General features: G+C 35.0%; 1 protein-coding gene across 6 annotated transcripts in view; it reads left to right on the top strand.

The window, feature by feature from the left end:
* Positions 1-25,628, top strand: part of PARD3 (par-3 family cell polarity regulator) — a 663,866-nt gene that overhangs the window by 369,311 nt on the left and 268,927 nt on the right. For all 6 annotated transcript variants that reach the window (XM_081345247.1, XM_081345245.1, XM_081345244.1 and 3 more), the window contains 4 exons: positions 3,965-4,090; positions 5,450-5,826; positions 16,881-17,020; positions 21,946-22,074. In XM_081345247.1, coding sequence (XP_081201373.1) covers positions 3,965-4,090; positions 5,450-5,826; positions 16,881-17,020; positions 21,946-22,074 — 772 coding nt within the window. The remainder of the gene's footprint in view (positions 1-3,964; positions 4,091-5,449; positions 5,827-16,880; positions 17,021-21,945; positions 22,075-25,628) is intronic.

Below are 25,628 nucleotides of genomic sequence, written 5' to 3'. Positions count from 1 at the left end.
TTAACTGTATGGCTGGACGGCTACAACCCTGAAGCTTTTCATACTTAATAAAAGTCTTTTGTGAGAAAAAATAAATAAGCTATTAAAAAGGTAAAGGTAAAGGTTCCCCCGCACATGCGTGCTAGTCGTTTCCGACTCTAGGGGCCGGTGCTCATCTCCGTTTCAAAGCCGAAGAGCCAGCGTTTGTCCGAGGACATCTCCATGGTCATGTGGCCGGCATGACTACATGCCAAAGGCGCACGGAACGCTGTTACCCTCCCACCGTAGTGGTCCCTATTTTTCTACGTTTTTACGTGCTTTTGAACTGCTAGGTTGGCAGAAGCTGGGACGAGTAACAGGCGCTCACTCTGCTATGCGGCATTGGAAGAAAATCATCATCATTGCTGTATAACAAGGCTGCAAAACAAAGTCATTTTTCAATAGCTACTTATTTGGCATTATTTTCATTAACCAGAACACAGTATTTAGTTCTATTCCTGTGATATGTAATTTCTTTTCCTTCTCTCTTCCCCAAAGATCATATCCAGAGTTGCCTGATTCCTCCTTTTTCTTCTTTCCACTTAATGAACATGATTTTACAGGAAGGAAGTTCAGTTGCAAGTTTGTAAATACAACACAACAGATGTACTCTTCAGTTTACTGTTATGTGTACCATTCACATGCATCTGAAAAGTTCAGGGATTAATTCTTCCATCAGTGCTTTTTCACTAGCTTTATTAGTTTGATTAAATAAATAAAATAAACTCTGCCACATATGTTAACATTCCTCTTGTATACTTAAATTGTAATCAGTGATAAAACTGGAAATAATCAGCTAATGTATTATTGATGTCTCAAATTGCTTGCATTAATATGCACCATTGCTTTGAATATTTGAATGACCCCAACTGCCTCCCAGCTGTGTGAAGAAAGTAATGTATCTTAATAACATTAGGCAGTGCTAATGCCTCAATCTATAAGGAAGATCATCCTAGGTGTATCAAAGTGTAGTTCTCACTATTTACTGTACCATGAATATGCTGAAACAGATGTCTCTCTGACTAAAACGGAATTAACAGATCTGTATCAACAGTGTTCACTTTAATTTTTATTTTTTTCCCTTCCCACACCTTAAAATAAAGTTCCTTGTGTATAAAAGTGTACTTTAAAAAAAACAAACAACCAGAGCAACAAACATTTTAAACAATTCAGATTCTCTGTTCCTTATATTCTTTGCTCTTTCTACTCTTTGCTTCATATATTCATTTTCCCTCTTGCAGTCAGGGTGACTAATGCAGTTTATTTGTACAATCCAACTCAATTTATATCTAACTAACTAACTAAACAATATCTGCTCCCTGGCCTGTATGCACTAAAAGTATATTTCAAATTTGTTGAACTCATTTGCTGTGTTCTTGCAGCATACAGTAATTATCTAGCTAGTTAAACACCTAGCAATTTGAGCATGCTGCTTTGCTCTCTTTAACTTTGTTTTTGACTTTTTTTGTGGCTTTGCCATTTGGTTTATTCATGATTAAGGGCATTATGCAAACTCTGAGAAATGGATTAATTCAGCAACCAAGTTGGATTTTTTTTCCTTGACTATACTAACATAGGTTTGCATTGCATGCTAGCTACAATTTAGCCATATTGAAACCAGTGTGAAATTAAAACATTTCTTAGATGTTTAATTGATTTAAAGGAACTATGTGCATTTAATTTTGTCTGGCTCAAAGCTAATATTTTTAAATGAATAAGTCTGTAATTGGCAAATGTAGTGTAAAGTTTTTAAAAATATTAAGGAATGGAGCTGCGAAGTACAGAAATCTAAATAATTTAAGAGTAGAAATTTTGCTTGGAAGGGTCAAGGACAAACTCTTACCAGGATTTCTGGATACTGGTTGCATTGAGACTTTTAAATTGTTGGGAAGTTTGGGAGTTATAGGCATAACACATATGAAGGAAACCGGGTTCATGAGATTGGTTTCTCTAGCAGAAGCATTTTCCCAAGTTTCTGCATCAAGATTTTTGATAATCTTAATTATCAAAAAGAGAAATGTATCTGAAATATAAATTGGAACATAAATAAACATAAATTAGAAGAGACAATGAAATCTGACTCTCTGGTCAGTGGATATGTTAATTGAAGCATCTTTGTTGGGTTTCTGCCCCTTGGATGAACACGTCAGGTGAATGGGCATTCTCCTTTCCCCTTGGTAATTAATTTTATTGTTAAAGCACTTTAAATTTTATTAATTTAGTCAGCTTGAATGACCACCAACTCACAGATTTTGATTCTTAGCAGCTGACATAGCATTTAAAAACAGTAAACAAAATAACTGATGAACATAAAAAAATACACAGTATAACATCTAACATCTAAACAGAATCTGCCTTTCTGTAACTTAGATCAGGGGTCCCCAACCCCTGGGCTGTGACCCACTACTGGGCCTTGAGCCCTTCAGAACTGGCCCGTGGAAGTAGCAGGCGAGAGCATACCCGCTGCTTGCACACATCTTCACTTGTCCAAGCAGCAGGCAAGCATACAAGTCATATAAGTCCCAAAAATAAATAAATAAATAAATAAATAAATAAATAAATAGGTGTGTATGCTCCGTTTGTGCAAGTGACAGGTGTGCATGTCCACTGCTGCAAAAGGAGCTGCGCACACTTGCCTGCCTCTCACGAGGAACCATCCCTCTCCTCTGGCTGGGCTACAAAACTGGAAAGGTTGACTTATATCACAATTCTCATCTTGGTAGGTACTTAAAAAGTGCTGACATGTCCTATCATCACACATGTACAAATATTTTGGTCATCTTTTTTCCAAGCTTAAGTAATCTAAAGGACAGGCTGACCTCATTGTTTTTAGTCTCCTGCTCATGGCCATCCCTATCATTTCATTTTCTCCAAATCCTTCTTAAAATGTGAGCTCTTCAGAATCAGGCTCATTTGTTAAAATGGATCTGTGGAATATAGTAGAATGCTAACTTCCTATAGCGTGGAATGTTCAGTGCAGTTGGTGCAACTTAGCAATGCATTTATCTTTTTAGAACGACCACACCATGCTGCTGACATTTTTTCAGCTAAGTTTCTCTTCATAAATTCTATTGAAAAGCCAAGTATTCTCCAATCCTTATGTTCTTGAGCTATGTTTCTTAATGAACTCTGTATTTATTCTATTAAATATAATTATTTTTTCTTAGTTTGCTCTCAGTGTCTTCTGTAGTATTAGCTGTCTGATCTGGCTTTACAATTTCTGACTTTGTATTAAACTATCTGATGCTTAATTGCTACCTCATGATTTTAAAACCCAATATTGATCTGCTGTTTTCTGATTACTTAACTATTGAAATTAGAATATTATAGAACCATTTATTGGACTCTTTACTGAAGTTAAAATATATCATATTCAAAGCATTCTTTTAATTAAGAAAAAAGTTATCTAAGGTAAAAAATGTTCTCAAAATGTTTACAGATTGATTGATTAATGATCTACTGTATTATCTTTCCATGCATTATAATTAAGCTTGACTGTTCTATGGTTACCTGGGTTGTTCCTTTTCCCCTTGCTGAAAATAATATACCTGGTACATCTTCCACTTTTCAGGAGTCCTTAATAATTTAGGCATCTCTTCTGATATGACTAGGAAGAGTAGAAATGAAAAATATTGTGTAACCCATAATTTAATGCATAAAAGCCATAGAAATGATTAGTGATAGTACATAGCACCTATGCATTCTTTCACACACACTACAAATCATTTTAATGGGCTTTGTGCTGACAAACTTTCTTGCACTCATAATGTAAAATGTCTACTGTACAGTTCATTTACGGTAATCACTTTGAACTTTGATCTGAGACTGCTGGTTTTAAAGGACAATGGGAACATTTCAACATTAGGATGGGGTGTATGCTTCTTTGTAAGATCTAAATGTACCATAAAAGCAATTGCGTATCTAGTAATTGTTTGTTTTTTTCCAGAACTTTAGGTCTATTAGTGAAGAGACTGGAGAAAGGTGGTAAAGCAGAACAGGAAAACCTCTTTCATGAAAATGACTGTATTGTCAAAATTAATGATGGGGACCTTCGAAATAGAAGATTTGAGCAGTAAGTGCATAATATTTATCTGTGTGTCATGTTTGCATTTTTCTTGACCTCGAACTCCAAAGTAGAAGCAATTTATAAAGGCAAAACAATTTTCTACAAGGCTTTGCTTTCACTGGATCATTTTGCTTTGGTCTTTCCTCTGCTATGGTTGTTATCTTCAGTGTAGCAACTTCTTTATAGGAAAAGGAAAGCATTGTGTTGGTTAATCATTATGTTTACTTGTTGAAGAAAATATGCAATATTGTATTCAAAATATACTTATGCATATATAATAAGTGCCATAATCAGTAAAATTATAGAATAGAATACAAGATTAGAAGAGCATTGGGACCTGACAGGAACCAGCATTTTTCCTCCACCTTGGTGAAATAAGTTATAATTGGCATGAATATTTTAATGAAAATAAATGTAAAGGGAAGAAAAATTCATAGTTTATACTACCTGAGTATTAATTAATATATACTTTTAGAAGAAGAAACAGTACTAGAGTTGGTTTTGTGTGATCAGATTATGTTACAAAGCAACTTAAACAATTATCTTTCTTATGTTTATCTAGTTTCTCTTCTAGTTTGCATTCAAAATCTCTTATAAATGCAGTATGACGAATTGTGCAAACTAGTGGTTTTCTTTGCATATCTATTGTACTATAACACTAGTACATAAACATACATAGTTTATTGTTATATCCTATGCTAAACTCTGATCTCTTGGGTGGATCCTGGGATCACTGTTCCACATACTATTTTTCAGTTAGATAAGATCCACAATCTTCTGGAAGAAAAAAATAATGAATTAGTTGTACAAAACTTATTCAAATAATACATTCTAATCATCATTGCATCCAAAATTACATCAATAAATACAACTGATTCAAAAAGAAACATTGAAATAATGGAAAAATCATTTTATATAGCTTGTTATTCTGAGTAAACTGAAAATGCTAGCTATACAGTTTAATATGTTATTTTGAAATATGCTAGATAGACATCATGCAGGGTAACTCCATATGTTTGTTGATTAACAGTATTCTGTATTAAATATCTTGGTGAGAAGAATTGTCAATATTGCAATGTTATGCTAATTTTAACATTACAACCAGGATCTCAAGAAGTATAATACAGTTATTTTAACTAGTAGAAAGAGGAAAACTTAAAAAATAGTCCTAAGAAAAATATAGTTGAGAAACAAAAGGCATTTGTGAACATGTCATTCCAAGAAATATCATTATCAGTTTACAGTTCAATTAGAACAATATGTCTGTCATTTCATAATGCCTAATTAACATCAGTAATTATGCTTGTAATATCTACTAGTCTGCCAGTCTTAATTTGTTAATTTTCCATTCATTTTAAAATCTAGAGCACAGCATATGTTCCGTCAAGCCATGCGTACACCGATCATTTGGTTCCATGTGGTTCCTGCTGCAAGAAAACAACAGTATATAAAGCTGTCACAAAGTGAAAAGAATGCTTACCATTCCAGTCATTTTAGTCCTGATTCCCAGTATCAAGAAAGTAAGGGTATCGACCACTGTGGACTTCACACTTTACAAAAAATGCCCCAAATGAGCAATCAAGCTGATGCACTGGACTCTTATTCACAACTACCTCATAATGTGAATTCAGGAAAACCACCTTTGGGTCTGACATCAACACCACAGAAAGTTCATACCGCTTTGAACTCTGGCTATAATACCAAAAGGATAGGGAAGCGTCTTAAAATACAGTTAAGGAAAGGTAAGTTTATTGATTCTATATTTACATTTATGGGACAAATACAAATATATATTGATGGAGATAACTTTAGGACCTAGAATTTCTCAACAGAGGAAAGTTGAAAAATGTCAACTTTCTAACAGTACATAGCAAGAGAACCTCAAAGGAAGATTTGCTTTCAACTTGGGAAGGCAGAAGAAATAGGCGGTGAGTTAAGAAGATGTAAGAAGAGATTGCAACTTCCTCTGACTAGTGATAATTAGCTATTTAGAGTAGTTTCTACCCTGGCATATTAATAATGATTACTTGCCAGTTCTACTGTGTTGACTGACTGGAACATTTCAGGCAAGTTCGAGTGCCATTGCATACATTAACAAGACTTTTTTGCATAGCTGTCAAGAGGGACTTTTATTATGCTTTAATTATGATCTAATTAAAGATCATTGTATTCTGTTTTCTGTTGAGAACCAGGTTGTTCTTTTCTAGTTCCTGAATGTTAAGCTCAACAAACTTGAATGATACAAAGTTGAGTTGATATACATACGTACATGTGTATTTATATGTGTGTGTATGCCCTTGCATATATGTACACAAACACATATGCATGCATACATACACTTTTATATTGCTATTGATTGTGTACAAAATTACTTAAATGTCATGAGTTTAAGATGATATCCTTGGGATTGGAGAAACTTTATTCTTAGCTGAATGAATGATCCTGTGGTTACAATTATAAATTTGATCACTGTAGAGATTTACCAGTTTTTCAACTGTAATAGAGAAGGAGAAAGTCAATTAAAACACTGCAGGGACATTGTGCAAGCTTCTGATTTTCAATCATTGAAATCCCAATCTTGTAATTTATATAATTGCAACAGAAATTTAAACATAGTAATGGACTAAACACATTTTACGTATCTTGAGAATACACGACTAAAGTACAAATAGCTGTGGAGCAGTATAGACTTCATTATTTTATTATATTAAATAAGCCAGTATTTGAAGACTGCAATAGTCAATTTAGAATCAACTATTGAACTACTCTTAACTAGAGCCAGTCCAAATAAAAACATGCCAGACTTGAAGAAACCACAGTGCTGGTGACCAATTTCTGGATATTGTTCTAATAGCTGATAGATATATTTAACCATCTTTTGTGACATATATGATTTGATATATTAATGCTTATGTCTACCATATATTATGATACCAACAAAGATCTGATGCTTGCTTTCTGAGTTAGATGGGTGGAACCATGGAAAAGTGTTTGCAAACTAAACATCATCTCGAGAGATACTCAGTACTTACCTTTGTAACTTTTTAGATCCATTCAAGTTAATTTCTTTTCTTTATTACATTGTCACAAAGTTTTGTTATAAGAGCCTGAAAATATCATTTGTGGTCAATGCTGATTTCAGTCAATTTAATTTTTGCTAAACTTTAATCCACACAGTCTTAACACAGAATCAGTTACATGTAGCATTTAAATTAAAGAGCTGTAATGCCAATTTATATATTCCATTTAGTTCTGGTGAAGGTTACCCCAATGGAAGTCTCTTCAAATTCTGTATTTGGTACTGTATTTGAAGGAACTGCTCATTCATCCATTCATTCAGTTTGTACACTGCCCAACTCTGAATGTTTGTGGGCAGTTGTAGCTATTTTAAACAAATCCATACAACATATGGCTTGTTGACTGCTTGCAATCCTTATGTGGCCCCCTGGCATTTTTAAAAAAGTCAATATATTCACCAGCATTGCTGCTTGCTAGCCACTGAACACGTGATTCACATTCAGGTATTTCTTTAGGGCCTACAGGGATTTTTAATTGATCAGTATGGCCCTGTCTCTCCTATATATTGTACAGGCCTGATATAGAACATAACTGCAGTATTGTATATTATACAACATAGCAAGCAGAATGTGTGATGCAAATAAATTCTTTCACTCTTTATAGCAACTGATTCCCCTCCAACAGAGTTAAGGTTCACTCTGGGTAGAAATATGCCTTGTGGCATAATTCCCATTTGATTGTGTAGAAAATGTACATGTGGTACCACAAATGAAGAATAACCTAGCTTAAAATAGCCCTGAGCAAACAGTTGATTTGTTTTTAATAAAGGATATCATAATACAATAGGCTTCCTTAAGGAAGCCTAACATTATTTAACCTAGTAGCAACATCATTAGGTTAAAATTTCCTTGTTTTTGTGTGCATGTATTTGCATGTGGGAGGGAGGGAGGGAGGGGGAGAGAGAGAGAATTATCATACTTTTGTAATTCTTTCCATATTTAACAATTCAGTTTCAAATTATGATATAAATGGAGAAGACTAAGAGAATATACTTAGTATATTGTACAAGAGTCTTCATTAAAGATCTACTTTTGCAAGCTGTATAAGCTATATTGTTTAAATGACAAAATGGGATACTCTTGCAGTAATTGTGCTTACTTTCATTATAATTTCTTAATATTTATTGCCATTTTGGCATTTTCAAATAACCTGATATTTTATAGGAATTAGTTATTTAATAAAGTTAGAAGAGAAGGTCAGTAATATGCTTCTGTCAATGAAGAATGTTTGTTGGCTTTTTCTAAATGAAAATTGATATCTATTTATCTTTTGTTAAAGGTCGGGGCTTGAACGTCTAGCATACAGATTTAGCAGTTATTGGTGATGTTTTAATATGACTAGGATTTTTCTGTTCTGCCAATGTTTATAGCTCATATAATCTAAGGTCAATTCTTGCAGACACTTCCATGAGTGCAGTGCTTTCCTTATATACTACAGTGTTGAACCCTTAGATCTTAAAACATCACACATGAAGTGGATTGAGACTGATATTAAAATGGGTCTGTGTCAATCATTTTGAGTGGCATTGTGAACATTGAATGTAACAAAGCATAGTATGAAAGAGAAAAAGATATGGGGGATGGAGAAACATGGTGGACAATGCAAATGGGAGCAAAAAGTGTACTGTCGCCACATTTGGTTCTTCAAAATTGCTAGAGTTTTTGGAAATGTATTTATATATTATTCATTTATTTCATTCTTTACATTTATTATAACCATCCACTGCAGCAGATTTGCTAATTGAGTGTGTTGCTAATCATATCACTGATGTTTGCATTTTTAAAACTTTGTATACTTTATCAGATTACTTTTGAGAATTAGTTTCACATCTCAGTCCATAAAGGATTATCTTTATTACTTTTATCCCTTTTCCCATCAAGCACATGGCATTTTTCAAACTGCAGTGCTGGGCTTTGTGGTGAAAATAATGCTGTGGTATTTAAACAGGGTGAAAATAGTCTATCTTTCCAGTTAAAGGACTACTACTGATTGCATTTCTAGAGGACCTATCCTTTTATAGGCATTGTACAGAATGACTCATATTCTCTCAACAATTCCAGCAAATACTTGTGTAATTATTTTGATTGCACGTGCAGCTGCAGAACTTTCCTTTTCAGATGACCAGTTCAAGTTTCTAACTGGTCATTTTCAGACCCAATTATTGTGATTGCCTACATGCAATTCTAGATTGTGGATCACAAGTATAAAAGGATTTGAAAAGCATGACATCTTAGTAGTCTTACAAAGAGTGTAATTAAACAAAACATTTACTTAGCCTTGATCCATGTGATATTGCAGAATTTCCCTGAATAATGGTTTGCATATAATGTACTTCTAATGAAACATAGTAAACAATGTTATTTGTGTTTGATGAACAATTCACTAAAATCAGAGTGGGATTGCACTTTATTGGGGAAAACAGCAAGGAATAAATAGGCCTGTAATCAGCTTGCCATCACTGTTTTATTTTTATGTCTCATTCCTATACCTTTTCTTTTCTTTTTGCTTCAAACATGATGGAACATTTATTTCACAGTTGAAAAACTGCAACCTGGTATATGATAACAGAGCAATTAGATCTTTAATTTTTCTATATAGTCCCTATTATAACCGAAAACATTTGAATTATCAAAACCTTCAAATACAGACAGTGGAGATCTCCAAAGTTGCAAATTATAATTTTTAAAATGCCAGAAAGGGGAAAATATTTAATGCATGATTGAAAAGCATTGATATATTTAATTTCTATGATAGGTCAATAAAATAAAATAAAGTAAAATCTGATTCAATCCACTACTTTGTGGAAGGCAGTCTTGAGAGTATCACTCAAAGGCAACTGCAGTTCTTGAAGAACATGTTGCATACATAGAAACACATGAAGGATGGCAGAAAAGGATCCAGTAATCCATTGAGTCTGCCCTTTGAATTTTGTTGCTTTTTGTTTTCTTTTTAATTTATTTATTTTATTATTATTATTTATTTATTTATTTATTTTTATCAGATAAACCTATGTTTATCCCAAACATGTTTAAACTCCGTTACTGATGACTGACTATTACATCTTCTGGAAATTGTTTCCACGTTTCCACTTCTCTTTCTTTTAAGAAATACCTTCTAACATTACTTTTGAATTCCCGTCTGACAGTTTGATAAATGCCCCTGGGTTCTTGATTTTTACTTAATATTGAAAATTCTGTCTTCTAGCACCTTATTCACATCCTTAATATATTTAAAGGTTTCAAACATTGTTACCCCTTTTCTTTTGTCTTCCAAGCTATACATACTCAGTTCTTCCAATCTCTCCTGATATGTTTGTCCCTCAGACCTTAGCCATTTTAGTTGCCTGACATTCAACACTGTATACTCAAACACTGTAAGCCAGGGGTGTCAAACTACTGGCCCGCGGGCTGGATGTGTCATGCAGAAGCCCCACCCACCTCATTGCCGGTAATGGCAAAACAGTCCCGATACATTGCACAATGTGATGTGATGTCACGAGTTTGACATGTCTGCTCTAAGCTGACAGAAACTTGTGTCATAATGACTTATCTTCCCTTATACACACAAACAATCATATACTACAGTATATTGCCCCCTCTTCCATCCCCTCCCCCAACACAATATGGGTCCTCATTTTACTAAAGGATGGAATGCTAATTTAACCTTGAGCTGTTCAGAATCAAAATCCTGGAGTGAGCAGTGTGTTGCCCTGCAGTACTATATTCTAACCAATGAGCCACCACAGCTCATTGATTCTAATACCAAATATGTTGCCCATTTCTGAGTCTAATATTGCTTTTTCAAAACCAATTTTACACTTTTTATAACAATAATAAAAAAATACAAAAACACAGAGAGAAAAATAAAATAAATAAATAAAAAATGTACAGGAAAAAAGAAAAAAAAGAGTAAGAAGAAAGTAATATTTAAAGAAGTGACTTCCCATCTTCTTCACAAATACAAAAAAACCCTAATTCATCACCTCCTATTATGTTAGATGCAATCATCTTCTTTTTCCATAGCCCACCCCTTATCCTTTTAAGATTAGGAAATAGTCCATAAAGGTATCCCAAATTTTTTACCAATATTTCTCATTTTAACTGTGATCAAACAAACCAACTTTGTACTTCATTTTGTTTCTAACAGTCTTAAGCTTTAATTCGTTCAGATGCTATTTATGGTAGGATTTGATCTTCATTTTTTTCTTTTTGCCATATGAAAGATTTTAACCAACTTCTTTTGTAAAAAGAAGTAAAAAGTCCCTTTTGAGGTAAGTCTTTTGGCTTTTCATTTGTATTTCCACTTTGTTTTCTCAGTCTTTTAATCCACCTCTTTTTAAAATTTTCAAGTATTTCTGCAAACTCTGTACTGGTCTGTAATGGAATGTCCTCCAACTCATTCTGACATAACCTCTTTCATTACTCAGTTTTGCAAATAAATAGATTATTGTGGGGTGCACTGACTATATTCATAGCTGTTACTTTTGCTCAAATATGAACATTACTCATGAATATTAAACAAGGATGGGTTTAGAGTTAATCATCCTCTGTGTATTCTTCCATATCTTGTCTTATTCCAACAATAATTTTTATAATGCATTATTATTGTTGAAATCTAATGTGAGCGGGCTTTTGCATATAAGCCAATTTAAAAATACTCTAAAAAAGCAAATAAATATTGTAAATAAATTGAATTAGAATTAAACAAAATAATTGCTTGTATTTCACCCTTTCCAAAGGCAGATATTTTCCCTGAAAATTATCCATTGCTAAAGTTCAAATGGCTTAAACTCTGAAAAGTTCAGTTTGGTTTTAAATGGTTAGTTTTTTCAATTCAGAATGCACTTTTTTAAAACACTTACCTCACTGACACATATTTTGAGAGTTTTCACTTTGGAAATGCCTCAATATGTGTATTTATTAATCAAATCTTTAAAGTAGAAACCTAATTAATATTCCACTACTTCGATCCAGAATTATTTCTGTTCATAGCAAACTATAATGTTTGATTTAGATATCAAGAGGAAAAAATGCAAGAAATGAAATATATTAAGCAATCAATTCATGATTTAGGTGAGATCTCTGTGATGTCTCAGCACACAAAGTAAGAATAAAATTAATTAAACCCAAAGCTGCAAAGAACATTCATTGCAGAAAAGTGTCGTTTTTTATTGTTCACAAGCACTTAAGTCAAAAGAAGATGAAAACTTGGAGGGACCTCAGCTGGTTCCACATGGAGATTAAAGGAGATAATAGTCTCTTAATGACTGAATGCTGTACAAGTTTCCTTTCTGCATAAACTCAAGCGAAGAGAGAAAAGGGAACTTTTTAAATGAACAATATGTTTTTCAAAATGTCTGGTGGGCATGTGGACAGCACAGCAGTTAAAAACTAGGCATGTTTGTGTGTGTGTGTGTGTGTGTATGTATGTATGTATATATGTATGTATGTATGTATGTATGTGTATGTATGTATGTATGTATCTCCCTTCTCACCCTATAGGTGTTATGTGTCTTGGGTCCTGTATCAGAGACCTTTTCAGGAGTTTGAGGGTTCTGTGCAATAATTTAGTTGTTCCTAACACTGCACTCTTCTGGACACAGAACTTCAATGTTCTTCCTAGAATCTGTTGGAGCCACACTCCTCGTTTAGTAATCACAACTACGAATGGTCCTACCACCAGTGGGACCACTTTGCTTTTTGCTTTCAAACATCCTTAAGGCCCTGGTACTTCTCTAGCTTTTCATACTCTTTTTTTTCTGATGTGGCTATTACTCAGAACTGCTACATCTACCACTACCACTGTCTTCTAGTCCTTGTCTACTACACAGTGCCTGGTTAATAGGACAGTCCTTGCGTATCCATCTGAATGTGGAAGTTCTACAGAATCTTAGTCCTGTGTTTCTCCACAACATTCTGTGAAATCTCCCATCTGGACTGGGAGAGTCTAGTCTAGGCACGCTGCCTGAGGAATTCTGGGAGCTGAAGTCCACAAGTCATAAAAGGGCCAAGTCTGAAGATCTCTGGTCTAGTCCATTCACTGTGCAGATATTCCTATACACAATGCCACTTGCCTGGTTGTACTGATCACCATACACATAATCCTCAGTTTATGACCATTCATTCAGGGACTATTTCAAATTATGAATGGTGCTGAAAGAAAGGAGTTACGACTCCTGCCCAAGGTTATAGCCATTTGCAATGCCCCTGTAGTCACATGATAAAAATTCAGGCACTTGGTAATGTGCCACCCTTACAAATATAGGGATTGTTGCAACTCCCCTCCTGCCTGGCCCAGCAGGATGTGGAAAGCTTCTGCAGGCTTGGAAGTCTTGTTCTGCTTCCTGTTACAGGTGAAACTCGAAAAATTAGAATATCGTGCAAAAGTTCATTTATTTCAGTAATGCAACTTAAAAGGGGAAACTAATATATGAGATAGACTCATTACATGCAAAGCAAGATAGTTCAAGCCGTGATTTGTCATAATTGTGATGATTATGGCTTACAGCTCATGAAAACCCCAAATCCACAATCTCAGTAAGTTAGAATATTGTGAAAAGGTGCAATAGTCTAGGCTCAAAGTGTCCCACTCTAATCAGCTAATTAAGCCATAACACCTGCAAAGGGTTCCTGAGCCTTTAAATGGTCTCTCAGTCTGGTTCAGTAGGAATCACAATCATGGGGAAGACTGCTGACCTGACAGTTGTGCAGAAAACCATCATTGACACCCTCCATAAGGTGGGAAAGCCTCAAAAGGTAATTGCAAAAGAAACTGGATGTTCCCAAAGTGCTGTATCAAAGCACATTAATAGAAAGTTATGTGGAAGGGAAAAGTGTGGAAGAAAAAGGTGCACAAGCAGCCGGGATGACCGCAGCCTGGAGAGGATTGTCAGCAAAAGGCCATTCAAAAGTGTTGGGGACTTTCACAAGGAGTGGACTGAGGCTGGAGTCAGTGGATCAAGAGCCACCACACAGAGACAGATCCTGGACATGGGCTTCAAATGTCGTATTCCTCTTGTCAAGCCGCTCCTGAACAACAAACAACGTCAGAAGCGTCTTACCTGGGCTAAAGAAAAACAGACCTGGTCTGTTGCTCAGTGGTCCAAAGTCCTCTTTTCTGATGAGAGCAACTTTTGCATCTCATTTGGAAACCAAGGACCCAGAGTCTGGAGGAAGAATGGAGAGGCACACACTGCAAGATGCTTGAAGTCCAGTGTGAAGTTTCCACAGTCTGTGTTGATTTGGGGAGCCATGTCATCTGCTGGTGTTGGTCCACTGTGCTTCATTACGTCCAGGGTCAATGCAGCCATCTACCAGGAGATTTTGGAGCACTTCATGCTTCCTTCCGCAGACGAGCTTTATGGGGATGCTGACTTCATTTTCCAGCAGGACTTGGCACCTGCCCACACTGCCAAAAGCACCAAAACCTGGTTCAATGACCGTGGGATTACTGTGCTTGATTGGCCAGCAAACTCGCCTGACCTGAACCCCATAGAGAATCTATGGGGCATTGCCAAGAGAAAGATGAGAGACATGAGACCGAACAATGCAGAAGAGCTGAAGGCTGCTATTGAAGCACTCTGGTCTTCCATAACACCTCAGCAGTGCCACAGGCTGATAGCTTCCATGCCACGCCACATTGAGGCAGTAATTGCTGCAAAAGGGGCCCAAACCAAGTACTGAGTACATATGCATGCTTATACTTTTCAGAGGTCCGATATTGTTCTATGTACACTCCTTGTTTTATTGATTGCATGTAATATTCTAATTTTCTGAGATTGTGGATTTGGGGTTTTCATGAGCTGTATGCCATAATCATCACAATTATGACAAATCACAGCTTGAACTATCTTGCTTTGCATGTAATGAGTCTATCTCATATATTAGTTCTTCTGTACTTCTCCCTGCGTCTTCCTGACCAGAAAGCTACCAGAGTTGATGTTTCTACCCTTCAGAAACATGTATTCATTAGCTTTCTATGCAGAAAGCCAGCATGCAAAGAGAAAGGAAGCTTACATTCTGAAGATTTGAGTTACCTTTCTCCATTCATAGATGGGAGGGGAAGGCTTGGGTGGGCAAGAGAAAGGAAGCTCAGATATTTTACCATCCAAACTTCATCCTTCAGCTCAGATATTTTACCATCCAAACACAGGAGTTACTTTCCATGGTCCCTTTTGATATGGGGCTCTTTTTGTCTGTTTGTTTAACAAACACAACTAAGAGAGCTAGGACTGCAGTTATTGAGTGAAGCGATCATCTCAGTTAACAACTGCATGACTTACCAAAGACCAAAACTTGTAACTAAAATTCTGGACCCAGTTGTGATCATAAGTCTAGGACTGCCTGTACACTTTTCCTGATTGCATTTTATAGCCTCCCACTATGTATTGGACTGAGACCTCTCTCCACAGTTTGCACCTTGGATAGACCCCTGCTTCTAAGATCTGGTGCTTGATGTCTTTTCTTGGGTTGTTATGATCAGTGTCTTCCTGTTGTTGTTTTTTAATCTAGCCCTTTCTAGCTATATCCAATTGGAAATATCACATTTGGAACACCATTTGGAAATATCATATAGTACAGCCTTACTTCGTGCTCTGATTAGACAGCTTCTGGTTTCTTCTATATGCTTACTATGTGCATATTCTTTTGAGACACTGAGCAGGCTTCAAGCCATATTTTAAATCTTGTTTCTAAAAAATTTAATCAGGCTAAAACTAGACTTTCAGTGGGCTTGTGTAGATAAAACTGGGGAGCAGAATTTCTTGATGTCTTTCAGGAGTCACTTTTCCTTGCAACTTGCACAGGCCAAAAAAGAACAGTTGTTGACAGATAGCAAGCCTGTGTCTCCCAGGTAAAGGAGAAACATGAGTTTAACCATTTAAACTCATTACCCTTTTGTGCATCTGTGCAGCTCTTCTTTTTGAGACACTGGAGAAGATGGTTGGATTAAACAGTGTGAAAGAAGGACAATCATAATCAAACTGGATATACCCATAGCTACCTTAAGATTTTATACAAACCCACAGCTACCTTGAGATTTTACACAATTTATAATCTGCTTTATAACGATGCCACATCTATTTCAAAGCATGGAACTAAAATGGCAATTTATAAAATTCTGCATAGAATGAGCCCCACTATTCTCAGTAGGTTAGTGATTATACAGAGCTCATAATTTAAATCCATTTCCATCTGGTTTTAGGTCTTGATACAGTATTGAAACAGCTTTTGTTATCCTGGTTAATTATCTTTACTGGGAGATTGCTACTGTATGATTCTCCTGGATTTCTTCCCAGCCTTTGAGATCATAGACCAGGAAATATTACTGGAATGACTCCATACAGTGGTGCTTAGAAGTTTGTGAACATTTTTGAATTTTCAGTATTTTTGCATAAATAGGATCTAAAATGTGATCTGTTCCCTCACACAAGTACTAAAACTAGATCAAGAGAATCCAATTAAATAATATACTTTTTCATTTATTTACAGTATTGAAAAAAAGAAAAATATATTAAGAATTGTTATTGAAACTGTCTGATATGGTTATCAGAGCTATATGCACACTGTGATATTGAAAGACCATATCAGACTGTATTTATTAAATATGATGAGCTATAGAAAGAAAATATGGATGCTTAGGTAGCTTTATGTAAATCCAAAATTTCTGATAATGCAGAGGCACAGAATAAGCTGACAATACTTTTAAATAATTTCTATAGGTACTGAAGGCCTAGGATTTAGCATCACTTCAAGAGATGTTCCTATTGGTGGCTCAGCTCCAATTTATGTGAAAAATATCCTTCCAAGAGGCGCAGCTATTCAAGATGGAAGATTAAAGGCTGGAGACCGACTCATTGAGGTGATGAAATGTCACAGTGCTATTGGGAATTTTATAAGTCCTTTTGGCAAGCAACTTACTTTTATATGAGTTATGTAGCAATCCAATTAATTTTTCCCCCTCATCTCTTCTGCCAGGTTTCTAAAGTATTGTCTTCTGATTTTCATATTTTCAGAATAACAATGTTAATAAACAGGAATATCTTAACTTGCTTTACAAAGAGCATCTGTCTCATTTAGAAAAGAGAGATTATTTATATATATATATATAGAGAGAAAGTAATTGGAAATATCAACTTTGTTGGTAAGATGTTGCTGTATTTTTAATGGATTGTCATAAGGAATAATGCACTGCAACAATTTATTCGGGATAAGACATAAGGCTTTGTATCTCAGTTTAATAGGTGTAACAAAAGCTGGAGATATTTTTTAAAAAATAGAATCTATTTCATTGCAACAATTTTGGGGAAAAATATTCTTAGTAGCATAGAACAGCAGGCATTTGCCTGGTCTTAGTATCTGTACAGTATCTGATAAGCATTTCTGTCATGACACAAATTATATATTTTGGATCAAACTTTCTAAGCTGTAGTTTTGGACAGATATCTGGAAAGATGGAATGATTTGACCTTTACAGTTCATTGGAAGAAAAAAAAAGATTAACCTAACAAGGGTCAAATAGTGGATGGTGATGAATTTGAGGAACAAATTTTAGATATAAAGTATTATGTATGTGTGGTCAGAAGTTAGTATGTAAAAAAATGAATAGAGGTAATGGTCATAGTCTGTCAGAACAGAAACAGTTCTCGATAGATTTGACAAAGTTGTATGGGGGAATCTAATACTGTATTATTATTGTGATGTTTATAATATGATATTGCTATAAAATATGGCAACCACTTTTAATGCAGGAGAGTGCTAATTTCATGGATTCATTTCTTTTCTTAGCAGTATGCACACAGGAAGACAGAGAAAACAAAGAGGAAAATATATAATAATGTTTATTCTTTATACAATGAAAATGCATCTAATGTTTAGTTCAATTCTTTATGTAATAGTTGCCATTTGAAAGAGTATGGGCTATTTTAGACAATTATGTCTTAAAATATTAAGACATCAGAGGAGGTCTGTAGCAAATTGTTCCCAGGAATAAATTGTATCTCAGATTGGTTCCATCATTACTATTTATGGTTAAACATTGTATATTTCTTTTTAAAAAATGAAACTAGACCACATTCCAATTATTCTATGCCTCTGTAGACACTATTTACATTTACACTGTAACAATAGGAAGAATTCTGCATTAGAATGAAGCAAAGTCCATGTTCCTTTTCCATACCCAAAGAATTTTATGGTCTAATTCCTTTATTCACTTTTGAAAAAGGTTTTCTCCAAAAGCAATGCATATTTTAAAATAAAATACAATCCTTATGAAGCACCATTAAAATTATTAAAATCTGTATATAAATTCTCATTTTTTTTATCTGATATGAAACAAAAATATAGCAAAGCATTGGCCAGGCAAACCTCCCTGAACAGAGTATTTCCCAGTCTGGAAGCTTGTTTTTCATATTATCATATCTCACATACATTACTGTTGAAAGTATTAAATGTACAAGTAGATTGATGGGGAAGCACCTGATAGCTTATGGATTAAAGGATTTTAAAGTCCATCATAAATTTGTATTGTTTTTAGTAATGAATCTTGATCCACTTCTTTTATAAGGACTAGCTAGTCCTTTTATTAATTAACTGACTGGCTTATATGTCTACGCAAAACACAACTCTTGTTCATAATGACTTAAAAAAACACGAAAAACAAACAAATCAGGTATCTTATCCACCATTTTGAACCCATAAATCCACACAATCCTAGGCTCCAAAAATACCCTATCCCAGTATTTAGGCAGAATTATTTAACTTAAAAACTATTCTTAATGTGGTGGTGGTGAGGGCTGCTGTGTCCAGATCAAAGGAGGTTCCACAGCACAGAGGCTACTATGAAAACTATTTTAAATTAATGATCTTTCTATACCTCTTCCTATCAGGATCTTCTAAACCATACTCATGAAAAATGTGGAATACTTAGAATACTGAGAGCTGAAAGGTTCCAGGTTAAAGGATCTCAGTTTAAATTGTGCCTTTTTGCTATTCTGAGCTCTACATATTCATTGCCTATGAAATCAGTCACCCTGCACCAGAACTAACTAAATCTGTCAAGCTTCACATGATTCTCTGTAAGAAAATAAGAAACAAAGATTTGCACGTGGAGGTTTTTGGAGATTCTGTTTATGATGTTGTTTTCCAAGTGAAAGGCATCTTTCACTTGGAAAGGCATCTGGATTATTCTTTGGGCATGCTAGTTTTGCAATAGTGCAGACATTTTATGATGGCTCATAAAGAGCCAGGTTTCAGCTTATAATAAAATGCAATAGCTTTTTTTGCTCATGCATTTAATTTCACTGAAATTTACTTAAGTACGGTTTACGTTCTCAGGCAATTTAGCAGTATTGCAACATATGAATGTATTATTTATGCTAATGGATTCCCTTTTCCAAGATAGAAGATGATGAGATGTTAACATTGTCCCTAATTTCTATAAAGAGAGTTGTAAATAGCGGTGACTTGTCATAGTTGATTTAATATATTTTCTTTTCTCTGGAGCTTAGTTCTTACTTACCTCAATATGACTTGGTTTTACATGTATGTGGTCTGGGTTAGCCTATTAGTAAATTTTCAACAATAGCAATGTTGTCATAAATGATCCAGATAAGAGAATTGAAGGGGCATTCATCAAATTTGTGGATGCTAAACTGTCTGTGGGGGGAGGGGATTACTAACAACTTGGAAGATACAACTCAAGATTTAGAAGGATCTTGACAGACTTGAACATTAGACTCTTATCTAACAAGAAACATTTCAATGGTGAGAAAAGTAATGTCCTGCATCTAGGCCAGAAAACCAGATGCAGATACAGGATAGGCAGTACCTGGCTCAACAGTTGTGCCCTGTGATATAGATATTCTAGTGAAACACTGCTTAAATATGAGCCAGCAGTGTGTTGCAATTGCCAGACAAGCCTATGCAGTCGTAAGATGCATCAACAGAGGGATAGAATCACGATCATGAGAAGTGATAATACAACTCAGTACTGCACTGCTGAGGCCACATTTGGAATATTGTTTTCAGTTCTGGTCATGATACAAAAAAAGATGCTGAGGCCCTAGTAAGAGTGCAGAGAAGAGCAACAAAGATAATAACGTGTTTGGAGACTAAGTCATAGGAAGAAACCTATTTAGCCTAATAAAGAGAAGGCTTAGGGAAATTCTCCAAAACTCCTGAGGGCAGGACAACAAGTAATGGGTAGAAGCTGGTCAGAGAAAGATCCCACCTGGAAATGAGGAATTTCCTGAGAGTGAGAATGAATAATCAATGGAACAGCTTGCCTCCCAGAATTTGTCCAAGATGATACAGGACTCTCGGCCTTGGGTAGGAGGTTGGACTATTAAGAGCCTTGGTGGAGCAGTGGGCTAATGCCTCCTTAAGTAACACCAGCTGCCTGCAATTAGTGCAGGTTCGCATCCCACCAGGCTCAAGGTTGACTCAGCCTTCCATCCTTCCGAGGTAGGTAAAATGAGGACCCAGATTGTTGGGGGCAATTAAGCTGACTTTGTAATAATGCCGCTTGTGGTGTGTGTGAAAGCCCTAATAAGCAGGCATATACATAGAATGAAGGCTACTGCTAAGCTTGTTAGCCGCCCTGAGTCTTCGGAGAAGGGCGGGATATAAATGGAATTTTTTAAAAAATGGTGTTTTGAGTATATTAGGATTTTTGTTTTGCACTATTTCATAGTAGTAATTCAAACTTTATATTGTAATATTAACAATTGTCTACTTTCTTTTGGTCTATTGACAGATTTGGTAGTTAGATTTATTTATTTTTTTCTAATTTCAAGAGTTGGCTTCAATCTAGCCCCTTCAAATTTATGTTTACTATAGTCTGTAGAGTCATCATATTTCTATAGTAAAATTTCCGTTGACTGTTATAGATTCTATTTTATTGCTGGCATATGTTCTTGAAAATAAAGATTTGTTGGGAAAACATTGTGATTGAAAAAGTCATTCTTTCTAATGCTGGAAAAAGTAATTTCTTATACATATAGGCCTAAGCAACTTTTTTCAGATTTTTTGTTGTAATTTTTGTCACAGGTGCTAAGAAAGTTAAACTGTTAGTGTAACCTTTCTTCCCCCCCCCCCATTTCATCTCGTTTCCAATTATCCGAATCCTTCTTTGCCTGTTCAGATAGCTGATAACCTTACTTGTGGGCTATGGAGTATGACACATTCATGCTTAATCATAATTTATTTAACTGTGACTTTTCTGTATACTAGCCTTGGCTGGGTCTGCAGTTGTTAAACCAAAACCAAACAGAGTATATTTCTTTTTAGTGTAATTGGTAAATCTGGTCATAATTTTGATGGTCTCTAGCAACTTTTGGTGATTTATTTATCACTGTGATGGGTAAATAGCTAATAATCCCATTACATAAAGAAAAGGAAATCAGCTCACGGAGTAAACATGGATTGTGCTAGAAAGATCAGAAGAGAGCAAAAGCAATTACCTCTTTTTAATTAGCATTTTCTCTTTATAGTTGAATGCTGAGCAGTCATAACCAAGGTAATAATGAAATCTACAGTTTGCTGAGTCAGCTATGGAGTTTTAAGTGTCTGAGTAATTGATCTGAGGGTTAGCATGATCCATTTTTTAAACTTAAAATAAAAATATTTGGAATTGGATTTATACACAAGTAAGGCATGTTCAAGATTTCAGCGTTGATAAAGGATACTTGCTCTGTTCAAAGTTAACCTTCAGTACTAGCTGATTTATCATAACATCATTCTTTACTATGGCTACTTTAAGATTTTCCCTCCCCCCCTTTCTTTTAGGTAAATGGAGTGGATTTAACAGGAAAAACCCAAGAAGAAGTTGTTTCTCTCCTGAGGAGCACTAAAATGGGTGGATCGGTTAGCCTACTAGTTTTTCGTCAAGAAGAAGCATTCCATCCTAGAGAATTGGTGAGTATTCTATTTTTTATTTTTTCATTTCATTTTAAAGTGATTGTATTTATTTTAAAAAATGAATATCAGAAAATAATCTGCAACCTGCTGTTGCACATGTGTGGGTAGAAATGGAACACACAGAAATCCCTTCTATTATGTTACCCATGGACGCTGTTTCTGAATTGTTTTTCCATATTAATATGTGAACCAATATTTTCAAATCATGGGTGACAGGAAATACAAATTATAACGTGTTCATGGCCCTTGCTTTTATGCCTACAGACAATGGGATTGTTCTGTCTTTTGTACTCGCTTCTCTGTTGGAAATTTGTTGTTTGTCATACTGAATGAGCTTGTTTTTTTTATTGCTCTGAGAGCATTAAAATTAATCCAGAATGGTGTCTAAGGATGCTGTGATTTGGAAAAGAGGAACTTGTGCAGGGACAAAAATGTTCTTTTTATTAAAATAATGATCCCCATGTGGTGTAGACTCCCCACAGTTCTTAATTTAGCAAAATGATTCAGATAATGCTTTTTGTATAATAAAACATTTCTATTTAGGCTACTGTTCCACAAATTAGATGTAAATGTTTTCCCAATAAGTATGCAAGATAACTTTTTTGTATCTGGATAAAGCACATATTAAATATATGAACTGTTTTATGGTGGATCATACATTAAGCAGTCTGATTTCTAAAATTTATATTAACTGACCAGGAACTCAAGTTTGTCCATATAAAGCAAAACATTTTCCCAGACTTTTCTGTAATATAAAATGAAAACTAGCTGCATTAATCTCTTCTTTTTGCTTTAAATTCTGTAATATCAGCAGAATAAATTGTAGGAATTCTGGGAAAGGTAACTTTTCATAGTAGCTGTTCCTCATTTTAAGGATTTAAATGTTTAGGAAATTTGATTTCCTGGGACTTTTGATATGTGATGTTCTGTTATTGTAGTCCTCAAAGCTTTAGGAAAAGAGAAATTAGCAAATCCTTGCCCTAAATTTTGAAGAACCTTGGAGAACATTTTTAGTGTTAAAATACTATGTTAAAAGGAGCAAAGATGTGAGTAGAAAACAACTATCTAGGTTTCTGAATGCTGTATGTGAGTCATGCTATTTGAGTTTCTTTTAAATAATAAAAGCTCTGATACGCAGAATATTTTCTTTTTTGGCTTGCCCTGTAGGTGGCCTATTATGGTATGACCTAAAAAGAAGGCTATTCTTAGGTAAAAGGAAAAAAGTTCTCTTTTCACAGATGGGAAAAAATATTATTTGTATTCGTATTTAAAGAGTTAGCTATTGAAACTATTATTGGATAAAAGAGGAATGGCAAGATAATGGTTATTAAGATGGATGAGTATTATATATGAGTCACAAATGTGACACAGGCAGCTTTACAAAATGAAGGAATGATTGAAGAAATAAAATATAATGTAGTACCCACTATCAATGATAGTATAAGTGTGTGTCACATAAAATACTGTATCTACTATCCCAATGTATATTCCCAGATGGAGAAATTCATTCAACATATGGTACTGGCTATCATCTTGGTGGGCTTCATAAAAGGGCTGCACCAATTCATGGAAATCACGGAGATCACCAAAAGTAACCTTGATTGCAATGTAGCTACATTTGTAGACCATATGCAAGAGAGACGATTGGACTTCCTTGTGTATTTGATTGGGCACTGCAAAAACAGCCTGCTGGACTAAATGGGCCAGAGTTCTAATCCAACAGGACTTGTGTTCTTATGCTTATGTTCAAGATTGTATTATGTTCTTCAGGAGATCAGCACATTGAAAAGATTAAATTTGATTACAAATTGTAGCAAACCTTCCATGTCTAAGCAATTAAAGCCATTTCTCTAATGGAAAGAGCATTATTCTTCCTTTTTTTTTAAAGCCAGGGCAGGGGTCCCCAACCCCAGTCCATGGACCTGTACCCCAGGCCGCAGTATGCCAGCAACCGGGGCATACAAAGAAGCAAAGCCCCATCCGCAGGATGCAGGCAGCACACAAAATCATGCCCCCTCCAGTCCGTGGAAAAATCTCCACATAACCGGTCCCTGGTGCCCAAAAGGTTGGGGACCTCTGGGCTAGGGTCTAGTAGGCCTTTCATAATTTTATGAAATATACACACAAAACATAAATAAATTGTAGAATAATTTGTAGATGGATTTAAAATTGAAAGTTTTCAGATTTATGTCAGTAGAATATGTATATAAGTGTACAGTATTATGTATAGATTTGAGTACAATTACTTAATTTGTAGTATGATTATAGCCATAAATACTAGGTTACCCTGACTGACAATTCAGATGGACAGATGTTAATTTCCCAGATTTATAACTGTTTATGATGTATAATAACATAAAAAGATGCAATTAATATAAGATAGAAGCAAGTGTAAGCATGACAGTTCTTATCTTTCAGAAACAATACTGAAAACATTTTTTCTGCTTATAAAATAATTCCTTTCCTTATCCAAATTATTTCATCACTCATAGAAAACATATTATGGACAATAATATCAAATAAAATAAATATCTGTAGTATTTGTATTCAACCAGTATTGAAGTTAATGAAAATGTCGATTTCTTTTGAAAGAAATCCATCTCTTTCTTTCTCTGCAATAATTTTCATATAGAATCAGACAGGTTATATATATTAGCCTGATTAAATCATGTATATTAAAAACTTTGAAAGATGTCAGTTTCAAATTGATTTGTTCTAAAATGTTAAGACTTTTGTTCAGAGAAGCATTTGAGAATAGAACAGAACAGAATAATAGAGTTCAAAAGGGACTTTGGAGGTCTTCTAGTCCAACTCCCTGCTCAGGCAGGACACCCTATATCATCTCAGACAAATGGTTGTCTTTTCTTAAAAACTTCCAGTGTTGGAGCATTCACAACTTCTGGAGGCAAGTTGTTTCACTGATTAATTGTTTTAATTTTCAGGAAATTTCTCCTTAATACTAGGTTGCTTCTCTTCTTTATTAGTTTCCATCCTTTGTTTTTTGTCCTGCCTTGGAAAATAAGTTGACCACTTCTTTTTGTGGCAGCCTCTCAAATATTGGAACACTGCTACTATGTCACCCTTTTTTCATTAAACTAGATATACCCAATTCCAGAAACTCTTCATCTATTTTAGCCTCCAGTCCCCGGATTATCTAGGCTGCTCTTCTCTGCATTCTTTCTAGAGTCTCAACATCTTTTTTACATTATGGTGACCAAAACTGGATGCAGTATTCAAAGTGTGGTCTTACCAAGGCATTATAAAACAGTATTAACACTTTAAGTGATCTTGATTCTCTCGCTCTGTTAATGCAGCCTAGGACTGTGTTGTTGTTTTTGGCAGCTGTAACACACTGCTGGTTCATATTTAAATGAATGTCCACTAGGACTCCAATATCCCTCTTACAGTTATTACTATTGAGCCAAGTACCACCTATACCTGCGCATTTGTTTTTTTTTCTTGCCTAAATTTAGAACCTTACTTTTTCACCATTGAAATTAATTTTGTTAGATAGGGCCCAGTGTTCAAGTTTGTCAAGATCCTTCTGTATC

This window comes from Vipera berus, assembly GCF_964194415.1.
Source record: "Vipera berus genome assembly, chromosome: Z".
NCBI lineage: Eukaryota > Metazoa > Chordata > Lepidosauria > Squamata > Viperidae > Vipera > Vipera berus.
The sequence above is the reverse complement of the archived record's forward strand: the minus strand, read 5'-3'. Positions and strand labels throughout refer to the sequence as shown.